The following is a 12,387-nucleotide window of genomic DNA, read 5'->3' as shown; positions in this document are numbered from 1 at the left end:
CTACCAGGAGTCTTGAAAGGGATCCCCCGTGGATAAGAGGCTCTGCTCTAGATACCTGGAGGTTAATGAGAGCCAGTTTTCTCATGAAGGAAGTTACAAATCAGTAAGAGATAAAACTAGACTAAAGCCTATGACACTGGGTTAGAATCGGAAATACCAGTGCACTGGACAGAGAAAGAGAAAAATGCTATAGATGTAAATGTGTGTGGATATAGAAATGTACCAACACATATTTGCTCGTTTGTTTATGCATATAGTCTCTGACGTTGTCTTTAGAGTAATAAAACATTCAATAATGATGTGTACCTTCAGTGCCTAAATTTTGGCCTCTTAACTCCATTCCTCCTGATAAAACACCAGGGTTCTTTAGAGAAAGGGCTGATTATAAGGTTGGGCCAAGCAGAGTATTACATAAGCTAGAACATCTTATTGTGCTATAAGTAGGAAAGTGCTCAGAGAATGCTGGGGACATATCACAAAGACATCAAAAGCAACTCAAAGGGCCCTCCCTGCCTGAGTCTATAACAATTTTAGCATCAAAGCAAATCATAGTGATAAAGAACTATAACCATTGAATGAAATGGGATTTACGAATCCATAATAGCGTAAGTAGATGAGTAAGTAGATAAGGAGAGAGAAAGCTTTCTTTGTAGAAAAACGACAATTCATTAGGAGAGATAAAAATAGAAAAATCATCATTTGGCAACTATTGTATTAGTTGCAATAATTAATTTAGTCAAGAAACGTCAATGGACACTAAAACTAGCAGGTGAAAATGTGATGGAGATGGTTTTATTCATACAGCCTCAGAGTATCTCTCAACTAAATACTTATGAATTGCAAAAGAGGAAAAAATCAATTTACAGTGAAGAAATAGGAAGACACCATTTAATTCAGTAATCCAGTTAACCTCACCAGTAACAGGGACAAATTTGAATGATAGGTCACCCAAGAGGAAGCAGTGAGAACACAGCAGTGTATCTGTGATATTCCAGCCAAAAATGCAGAACGTGAGTTTAACTGTGAGGCAACATCAGAGAAATCTAAATTGAGTGACATGCTACAAAACTAGAGTTGAAAGAGTCAAAGTAAAAAAAAAAAAAAGACTGAAGATTAAAGCAACATGGGGAACAAAAGCATTTGGCCATCCCAGATCTCTTTCCCCTAAAGCAGCAGTTCTCAACCTGTGGAACTGTATCAAAGGGCTGCAGCATTAGGAAGGTTGAGAACCACTGGGATATTGCTGAGATAGTTGGCAGACATGAGTGAGGTCTGACGGTAGTCGTGGGTCAATATTAACTTCCTGGATGAACTGCTGTTTACGTAGGAAAATATCCTTGTCCTTAAGAAACGCACACTGAAATATATGGTGGTCATGAAGCCACATTAGCCACTTATTCTCACATAGTGTCTGGAAAAAAGTTACTTGAACTATTCATGCAACTTTTCTGTAAGCTTTTAGTTATTTCCTAAAAACAGAAAAATATACATGAGATGACATTGCTCACTCATATGATTAGAAAAGTCTAAAAGTTTGCCAGAGTATTCTGTTGGCAAGGCTGTGAAGAATTGGGCACTAACACATTTCTAGAGCTAATGCAAACTGGTGCAGTCTTTGTGGGAAGAAACTCGGTGATATTTTTCTAGCATAAGTACATTTGCATTTATTCTTTAGCCTAGCAATTTTACTTCTCAAAATTTGTACCAAAGATATACTGGTAAAAACATACAAAGACATACATACAAGATCTTTTGTACAGCATTATCTGTAATAATAAGAGACTCAAAAAAATTCTTTGATGAGAACTGATTGAATAAACAATGGTTCCTTCACACAAGACAGTATTACGCAGATGAAGTGGCGCATGAAGAATATTTACATATACTATAATAAAGGGCTCTGGGAAATATAGTAAAATATGTAAGTACACACAACGTAAAATATGGTTAAATGAATTTAGTATATATACCCTTATCTATAAAAAATAGCTATATAGATACATATCCTAGTAGTTTAGTTTATATAATATATAGCTATAGGTATTATATATAATTTGTTTACATTTACAAATATAATAAATCAGGCTGGACGAGGTGGCTCATGTCTGTAATCCTAGCACTCTGGGAGGCCAGGGCTGGTGGATTGCTTGAGCTCAGGAGTTCAAGAGGAGCCTGAACAAAACGAGACACTATCTCTAAAAATAGCTGGGTATTGTGGCCAGTGCCTGTAGTCCTAGCTACTCGGAGGCTGAGGCAAGAGAATCACTTGAGCCCAAGAGTTTGAGGTTGTTATGAGCTATGATGCCACGGCACCCTACCAAGGGTGACAAAGTGAGACTCTGTCTCAAAATTAATAAATAAGTAAATAAATAAATAAAATCAAAAACAAGCAAAAGTGATGGTTACAGAGAGAATACATTCACCAATTAGACAGGAGACAGACTCCCTTGAACATCTCCTGTCTTATAGGATTTGATTTTCAAACCATGTAGATCTTTTCTATAATATCCATATAAACTAAAACCAGGAAATGTTTGAAAAGTTAACACTAACATCTAAAGCCAAGTTTGTGAAATGAATCTACCAAGTAGTTGACGTAACCATATAAAGAACAGAGTGAGTTTAAAACAGTTTCTTGGGGGGAAAATGTATAATTTGGCTATATATTTCTGATGGAATATCACAAGGAGTAAAAAACTCCAAAAATACTTGAAACTGATTTAGAAATCATATTAATTCTGAGTGTACTGGTTTGAGATTGTTGTATGTGTAGAAAAAAATCCATTCCTGACATTGTGAATTAGAACTTTTGGTATAGAACAGGGTGACAACACACACACACAAATCCACAAAGTTAAGTGAAAAGCCTATAGTTCTTCTTTTTTTTTTTTTTTTTTTTCTTTTGGCCGGGGCTGGGTTTGAACCCACCACCTCCGGCGTATGGGACCGGCACCCTACTCCTTGAGCCACAGGCGCCACCCAAGCCTATAGTTCTTAACTTGAATTGGAATTGTCAGTATGAACTCAAAATGTATTAGATCTTAAAAAATTAATTCCTAAATATATCTTCCAAAAAAAGACAAGAAACAATGACTGATACCATAAAAATGGGCCTTTTGATTGAGTGCTCTATCTAAGAATTCTTTTTTTTTTTTTTTTTTTTGTAGAGACAGAGTCTCACTTTATGGCCCTTGGTAGAGTGCTGTGGCCTCACACAGCTCACAGCAACCTCCAACTCCTGGACTTAAGCAATTCTCTTGCCTCAGCCTCCCGAGTAGCTGGGACCACAGGTGTCTGCCACAATGCCCAGCTATTTTTTTGGTTGCAGTTTGGCTGGGGCCGGGTTTGAACCCGCCACCCTCGGTATATGGGGCCAGCGCCTTACCGACTGAGCCACAGGCGCCGCCCTATCTAAGAATTCTTTTGAAAAATAGATGTGTCCAGGTTGGGTGTAGGAACTGTCTCAATGAGTTTAATAGACTCTCAATGACTACTGGGGTCACGTCAGAAAAACTCAGGATCCAACACGAGAAGCCTCTCAATGGCCAAAGATAGGGGAAAGTGAGCAAAAATAGGAATAAATAATGCAGTAAAGATGCACCAACCATGTTAAACCTTATGACACAAAAATAAAAAAAGCCTTTGGAATATAGTAGATAATGATTTTTAAAGGTAATAAAAGAAAATAAAGAATCAGATCCTTATCCTTTATTTATTAAATAGAATCTCGGGGTAATGAAATAGTGAAGGAATGTTTCTTTTACAAATATTATCCCATCTAATTTAAAAAATGACAGGACAGAGGTAAAAATGTGTAGCTCCTGATGAAGTAACAAATCAAACTCCTAAGCATTTATGTCTGCTAATATCACGAAAAGAAGACAATTAGATATTATATGCCTCCAGCACACAATACCAACTATGGGAATTCGGGCCAAAAATTGAAGCCTCCAGATTTAACTACCTATTTACAGGAAGTACAGGAATACAAAAACATAAGAATGTAATAAATATAATCTAGACTGTGGAAACCACAGGAAGGACAACTTATTTTCTTCAATAAAAAATCTGCAAGGAAACTGGGGCAACACAGTGAGACCCCATCTCGACAAAAAACAATTTTTAATTACCAAGTCCAGGTGTGGTGGCAGGTGTTTGTAGTTCCAGCTACTTGGAGCCTCCAAGCCAGGTGGATGACTTGAGCCTGGGAGTTCAAGGTTACAATGAGCTATGATCAAGATACTCCATTCCAGACTGGGCAAACAAGCAAGATCTTATCCTTAAAAAAATGATACATAGGCTCTGGCACAGTGGCTCATGCCTGTAATCCCAGCACTCTGAGAGGCCGAGGCAAGTGGATTGCTTGAGCTCATGGGTTTGACACCAGACTGAGCAAGAGTGAGACCCTGTCTCTAAAAATAGCCGGGCCTGTGGTTGGCGCCTGTAGTCCCAGCTACTCAGGAGGTTGAGGCAAGAGAATCACTTAAACCCAAGACTTTGAGGTTGCTGTGAGCTGTGCTGCCACGGCACTCTACTGAGGGTGACAAAGTGAGACTCTGTCTCAAAAAAAAAAAAAAAAAAAGAAAGAAATTTTTGCAAGGAAAAACTTAAGGTATGGAGGATGGAGCCCATGGGTTAAAATAAATTTCAGGCATATGAATCAATTGTACCACATGGACTTTATTTGGATCCTAATTTTAAAAACATATTAAATAATATATATTAAAATATATATAAATAAATAAATATGTATTTAATTTTTCGATTATCTCAACATGCATATAAAACAATATATGCATGTAATATTTTAAAACATAACTCAGAGATATTGCAGGTTCAGTTCCAGAGCACCACAATAAAATGAGTCACGTGAATTTTTTGATTTCTCAGTGCATATAAAAGTTATGTTTAGACTATACTATAGTCTATTACATGTGCAATAACATTATGTCTCAGAAAACAATGTATATATATATTAATTAAAAAATACATTGTTGCTATAAAATGTTAATGATCATCTGAACCATCAGTGATTCCTAATCTTTCTCTTGGTGAAAGGTCTTGCCTCAGTGTCGATGGCTGCTGACTGATCAGGGTAGTAGTTCCTATAGGTTGGGGTAGCCGTGACGATTTCTTAAAATTAGACCACAGTGAGGTTTACTGCATCAATTGACTCTTTCAAAAAAGATTTCTATGTAGAATATAATGTTCTTTGATAGCATTTTAACCACAGTAGAACTTCTTTCAAAATTGTAGTCAAGCTTCTTAAACACTGCAGCTGTTTTACCCACTAAGAATTACAATTCTAAATTCTTTGGTGTCATTTCAACAGTGTTCACAGCATCTTCACCAGGAGTAGATTTGATCTCAAGAAACTTCCTTCTTTGCTCACCTAAAAGAAGCAACTCCTCATTTCTTCAAGTTTCATCACGAGATCACAGCAATTCCGTGACATCTTCAGGCTTCACATCTCATTTTAATCCTCTTGCTGTTTCTACCCCATCCTGGTCACGTCCTGTGCTAAAGTCCTGAATCCCTTGAAGTCATCCACGAGGGTTAGAATCAACTTTTTTCAAACTCTTATTAATGTTGACATACTGACTTCCTCTCATGAATCACAACTGTCCTTAATGGCATGGAGGGTATCCGGAACAGTGAATCCTTTCCAGGTTTTTAATTTACTTTGCCCTGATACACCAAAGGTATCACTATACAAGGAAGCTATGGCCTTATGAAATGCCCTTTTTTAAACAATAATACTTGAAGTCAAAAATCCCTCCTTCATCCTGTTTTAGCAGGCAGATTGTGCACCTCCATCTGAGCTCTCGGGGAACTAAGTACGTTGTCAATGAGCAGTAATATTTTGAAAGGAATCTTTTTTTCCAAGCGATAGGTCTCAAACTCTTAAAACTTAAACTCTTTGGTAACCATGCTGAAACAGACATGCTGTCATCCAGACTTTGTTGTTCCACTTATAGAATACATATGGAGTAGAATTAGTATAATTTCTAAGGGTCTTATGATTTTCAGAATAGTAAATGAGCTTTGGCTTCAACTTAACATCACCAGGTGCATTAACCCCTAATAAGAGAGGCACTCTGTCCCTTGAAGCTTTGAAGTCAGGCATTGACTTTCTGTAGTTATAGAAGTCTTAGATGGCATCTTCCATTTGAAGGCTTCCATTTCATGTACCTCGAGAATCTGTTGTTTAGTGTAGTCACCTTCTTTGGTTACCTAGATCTTCTGCCACAGCTTCTGCGACAGCACTTGTAGTCTTACATGATGGAGACGGCGTCTTTCCTTAAAACTCATGAACCAACTTCGGCTAACTTCAAACTTACTTCTACAGCTTCCTTACCTATCTCAGCCTGCATAGAATTGAAAAGAGATAGGACCTTTCTCTGGATTAGGCTTTGGTTTATGGAAACAAGCCTGGTTTGGTCACTCATCCAAACCACTAAGATTTTCCCCATATCAAAGGCAATTTTCACCTTCTTTGTCATCATCGTGTTCATCGGAGTGACTTTTTAACTTCCTGCAAGTGCTTTTTCTTTGCATTCACAACTTAGCTATTTGGTATAAGATACATGTCTTGGCTTTCAACATGCCTTCTTTTCTAAGTTTAAATATTTCCACCTTTGATTTAAAGTGAGAGATAATATGACTCTTCCCTTCACATCCACACTTAGAGGCCATTATCACATAATTAATTGGCCTAATTTCAATATTTCTGTGTCTCAGGGAATAGGGAGGCCCAAGGGGAGAGAGAGAGACATGGGAACAGCTGGTCACTGGAGCAGTCAGAACACACACAACATTTAATAACTAAGTTTACCATCTTATTAAGTGCAATTTCTGTCAAAACAATTACCTAGTAACAGCAAAGATCACGGATCATAGATCACCTTGTCAGATACAATACTACTGAAAAAGTTTGAACTATTGTGAGAATCATCAACATGTGACCTGAAGATAAAAAGGGAGCAGACATACTTCTGGAAAATTGGCACCAATAAACTTGCTTGACACAGAGTTGCCAAAAACCTTCAAATTTGTAAAATATGCAATATCTGAGTTCAATTAAGCAAAAAAGCAAAGTGCAATAAAAAGCAAAGTACAATATAACAAAATAAAAATGCTTGTATATGTAACACAAGTATTTATACACACTTGTGATTCAATTGAGGAAATTTGAACACTGCCTGTAAAATTAATTTTTAACTCCATTTTTAAAGGGGTAATAAATGAATTTTTAAAAAGTCTTTATATGAATATTTTAGAGCTTACACTGAAATGTTTCCAAGGAAAATATGATATCTGGGATTGTTCCAAAGTAATCCAGGGTGAGGGATTAGAACACGAGAAAAGATTCAATGAGTTGATAATTATGGAATCTAGATGATGTTTACATGAAGTTTTATTATAGTATTCTTTCTACTATTGTATATGTTCAAAGCATTTTACCATAAAAGTCAGGACAAGAAATGATGAAGATATTTTAACAGGTGAAAATTCACTTCCAGTCCAGAAGGAATAAAAAATTACATGCAAAATATATGAAACAGTGGTTTTTAGACACTGAACATCAAGCAACAAAAAAGATAGGAAATAAATGAAGATGTTCTACCTTTGCTCAGCTTACTGTCTTTAAAGAGTTTCCAGGGTACTATACAGTGGGGGGAAACAGAAGGTCCGGAGGACTCCTGAGTTGAGAACACAGAAATGAGTGTCTAAGGAGACTATGGCAGCTCGACATCACAGAGCTGTGCACTGGACAGACAACTGCCCGGGCAAAGCTCCAAAGCCCCGCGGAGGCTCCCCCTCCAGAGTGCAGCAGACTGCTGCTCAGCACACGTGTATGAGGAAACTACTAGCAAATGAACTACTGAAGATTTGCATTTAAAAATATCATTTACAATATCATCAAAAATATGAAATACTTAAGAATAAATCTGAGAAAGGATGTGTGAGACTCAGTTACTAAGGACTGCAAAACACTGCTAAGAGAAATCAAAAAAGACCCAAGTAAATCAAGAGATACACCATATCCATAGGGCAAAAGATCAAAATCTGTTCATATGTGAACTTTCCATAAATGGACCAAACATTGAACATAATCAAAATCCCAGAATTTTTTTTGGAAAAATTGACAAATTGATTCTAAAAGTCATACGGAAATACAAGGGATCCAATGTCATCAAAATGACTCTGAAAAGGGAAAGACAAGCCTGGAACAAGCCGATTTCCAGCTTATTATAAAGCCACACTGTGCGGCACTGGTCTGATAACAGGGAAATAGAGCAATAAAATAGGAGAGAGTTGAGAAACAGATCTACTCATAAGTGGACAACTGATTTTTTTATAAAGATGCAAAGTCAATTCAATAAAGGAAGAATAATCTTTCCAACCATTGGGATGAAAACATTTGGATCTCTGTTTACAAAAGATAAGCCTCAAAAACAAAACAAAACAAAACCTAAAAACTAAAATTCAAAATTCAGTATAGAACTAAATATAAAGGCTAAAATTAAAAAAAAAAAAAACTCCCGAAGACAATATAAAAAGTCTTGGTGACTTTGGATTAAGCAAAGACGTGTTAGATATGACGTCAAAAGCATGATCCACAAAAGAAAAAGTTGATATACCATAACAGAAATACAAACATCTGCCCTTTGAAAGGCACTGTACAGAGAATGGAAAAACAAGTTACAGACTGAGAGAAAATTTTTGCAAATTATTTTTCTGATAAAGGGCTTGTATTCAGAATGTAGAAAGAGCTCTCAAATTTAATAATAAGAAAACAATCTAATAAAATATTTAAACAGATATTTCACCAAAAAAGATATACAAGTACAAATAAACACTGGAAAAAATGTTCAACGTCATTAGTCATTAGGGAAATGCAAATTTAAAACAACGATGACATATTACCATGCAATTAAAGTGGCTAAAATTAAACAAAAACACTGGCCAGACCAAGCAATGGCAGGAGTGTACAGCAACTGAAACTCCATGCCCTGCCGGGTAGGAATGGAAAATGCTATGATCACTTTGGAAGACAGTTTGGAGGTTTCTTAAAACGTTACACTCTTATCTACCCCATGACACAGCTATTGTACAGCTAAGTCTTTTCCCATAAAAAATAAAAGTGCATGTCCATACAAAGACCTGTACCCAAATGTTCATAGCAACATTATTTACAATAGCCGAAAACTGAAACTCAGGCAGGGCACAGTGGCTCATGCCTGTAATCCTAACACTCTGGGAAGCTGAGGTGGGTGCATTGCTTGAGTTCAGGAGTTCAAGACCAGCCTGAGAAGAGCAAAACCCCTGACTCTACTAAAATCAGAAAAACTAGCTGGGCATCATGGCAGGTGCCTGTAGTCCCAAGTAATTAGGAGGCTGAGGAAAGAAGATCACTTGAATCTAAGTGTTTGAGGTTGCTGTGAGAAATGATGATGCCATGGCACTCTACCCAGGGCAACAGAATCAAACTCTATCTCAAAAAAAAAAAAAAAAAGAAACTCAAATATCCATCAACAGGTGAATGGAAGAACAAACTGGTATATCCACACAATGCGATACTCTCAGGAATAAAAAGGAATGAACTCTTGCTACACTTAACAAAATGGATAAAATTTTAAAATAATTATTAACTCAAAATTAACCCAAAATATGTTATAAAAGAGCCCAAATGCAGACTATACAATACCATTTATATAAAATTCTAAACTTGTAAGTTAATACATAGTGACACAAAGCAGATAGGTGATTGCCTGAAGATGAGAAAGGAGAGAGGGTAGACAAGGATTACAAACCGGCCCAGGACAACTTTGGGGAGTGATGGACGGTCATTATCTTGATAATGAAGATGGTTTCATGGGTGTATACATACATCAAAATTTACCAAAGGGCACCCTATAAAAATTGTGCATTCACTTTACTAAGTATTAATTTTTTTAAAGTAGGGTTTTTAGGTGAAAAGACTTCAAATTCCTTATCCTTTTAAGCAAATGCCCAAGAAAAGATGCCTATGAAGATGGGAGTAGTAGGAACAATTATAAAGACAAGTTCAGATCCTCTTCTGATTCTACATGGGGAGCACATAGTTCTAAAATAATGGAGCTTACCTTTTCTCCCACATACAGAGACTGTAATGCAGTTATGTGACTCAACTAGATGGTGAAGTTTTACAGATTGCTGAAAAAGAAGAAAAAATAGAAAAGGCTTATCGATTTGAGTATAGGTCCCAGGCATTTTTAAATATTAATTTCTTTAAAGATAGAGAACTGTCTTAACTGCAGCTGAAAGCACTGGCTAAAAACAAAGACGTAGGAGCCTATTACTCAACAGAAAAGATGTCCAACTCAAGTGCTCCTCACCCAGGAAGAAAAGGCACCCTCTGGGGGCAAGACATGATTGCAAGAGGGACGTTACCTAACAAATGCAATCAGTGTAACTTGGCTCATTGTACCCTCAATGAATCCCCAACAATAAAAAAAAAAAAAAAAAAAAGGTATGTGTTCTAAAGCAGAAAGGAATTTCCCAGTATGCTCTTTCGATTCAAAGGCTTTTTGAAAACCACAAATTTGTGTTTGGTTCTTTAAGTAAATAACATCACAGACATTTATCTGTGATGTATATATTGGTTTATATTTAAATAGCTTGAAGAACTACTAAGCATTATTTAACCTTTGGATTCTCACATCAGAGCTCCTAAAATGAATCTTTATATGGAGTTTGGTGGTTTCTGCTATTTCCTTGTAATATTTGTTATTCTAATAAATAAACCATATGGGATATTGACAGTGAATCAATAAAAGAAGACAAATATATATGTGTAATTACATTACATTGATTTCCATTCTACACTTATTGAAAAACTATCATGTGAAAGATTGCTCCCTGGTTCTGGGGGTTAAAAATCTCAATCATTTAGTGTATTCATTTTTTTAATCCTGACTTTGTCATTCAAGACACTTTCCAAATCTCCTAGCATCAGGCCAGGTGTGGTGGCTCATGCCTGTAATCCCAGCACTTTGGAAGGCTGAAGCAGAAGAATTGCTTGAACCCAGATGTTCAAAGTTGCAGTGAGCTATGGTCACGCCACTGCACTCTAGTCTGAGCGACAAATGGAGACCCACATCTCCAAAAAAAAAAGAAAAAATTCTTGTAGCTTCAAATTATTTATATATCTAATAAGTATGTTCTAAGAATGATTAATATTTTAGAAGATTATAAGGTCAAATACAGAATGTTGTGCTATTAACTCATTCTTTTATTCATCTGTGCATTCACTGACAAATATTGATTGCGCAACCTTTAACATGCCAGGTACTCTCTACTTAGAGAAGGGAATGGAACAGTAAACAAAAGAGATATGGTTCTTACTACCAAGAAGTAGTAAGAAGTACCAAGAAATTTACAATCCACTTAGAGAAACACATTTTAATCAAATAAACACATATATAAATGTGTAATTACAATCAGTAAAAGAAGGAAAAAATAAATTGCTTCTGGGGCATATATAGCAAAAGGAATCAAGGGAAATCTCCCCTGAAGAAGGCACATTGAAAGGAGGACCTAAGTAGAAGTTACTCAGACAAAGGAGTTGGATTAAAAAATGGACAATACCAGGTCACATGTCTCAATGCTCTGAGGCTAGAAAAAAAAAGTATGTTTTAGTAAACAAAAATACTGGTGTGTCTGGAGGGCAGTCAGCAAGTACATTGGAGCAGCGGGCCTCTGAGCATTCGCTGAGGATTCCTGGGCGGGGGGAGGGTTTCAGAAATATCTCACAGGGGCTTAGAAGGTAAAGTATTTTCATGAGAGTACTAAAATATTAATTTCCTTTTAAAATCTCATTCTTTCATAGTGTATGGTGGAGTTTTTCAGAGGCTGAATGACATTTAATATCACAATGAATCGAACACAGAAATTAAGAGAATCTAGTTGTCTTCCATTAAGCCAAACAGGTAGGAGATTTGCTAACATGTAAAACAGTGTCATTCTTCTCATTAAACTATTGTCATTTCAGGAAATACAGTTGTCTTTAAATATACGTTTTATGTTAATGTGTAATGAGGTTTTATGATTGCTATTTTAAAATAAATAATATTTTATGATTCTAAGTTTTGATATTTAATCTAGTAAATATCAATAGATACAACCCACAAAATCATTGGGGTCAATGATTCTTAAGAAAATAGGGGTTCTCGAGACTAAAATATTTGAATACACTTGAGGTACAGCTTTAAAGTAATGAAAATATTTTGAAATGTTTTGGTGATAACAATATGGGAATGGTCATGTTCTGGATGGCATTTTTTTGTGTGTGTGTATTTCAAAAATATCAGGTGACAACAAGGTTTTTTGTTACATGGATGA

General features: G+C 36.2%; 1 protein-coding gene across 6 annotated transcripts in view; it reads right to left on the bottom strand.

Annotated features, from left to right (window-relative positions):
* ATP13A4 (ATPase 13A4) overlaps nt 1-12,387 on the bottom strand; it is a 189,881-nt gene that overhangs the window by 72,011 nt on the left and 105,483 nt on the right. For all 6 annotated transcript variants that reach the window (XM_053564731.1, XM_053564732.1, XM_053564733.1 and 3 more), the window contains one exon: nt 10,131-10,200. In XM_053564731.1, the coding sequence (XP_053420706.1) occupies nt 10,131-10,200 (70 nt within the window). The remainder of the gene's footprint in view (nt 1-10,130; nt 10,201-12,387) is intronic.

Source organism: Nycticebus coucang, chromosome 16, assembly GCF_027406575.1.
Source record: "Nycticebus coucang isolate mNycCou1 chromosome 16, mNycCou1.pri, whole genome shotgun sequence".
Classification (NCBI taxonomy): domain Eukaryota; kingdom Metazoa; phylum Chordata; class Mammalia; order Primates; family Lorisidae; genus Nycticebus; species Nycticebus coucang.
Note: the sequence above shows the minus strand (reverse complement) of the source record. Positions and strands in the feature narration are given on the sequence as shown.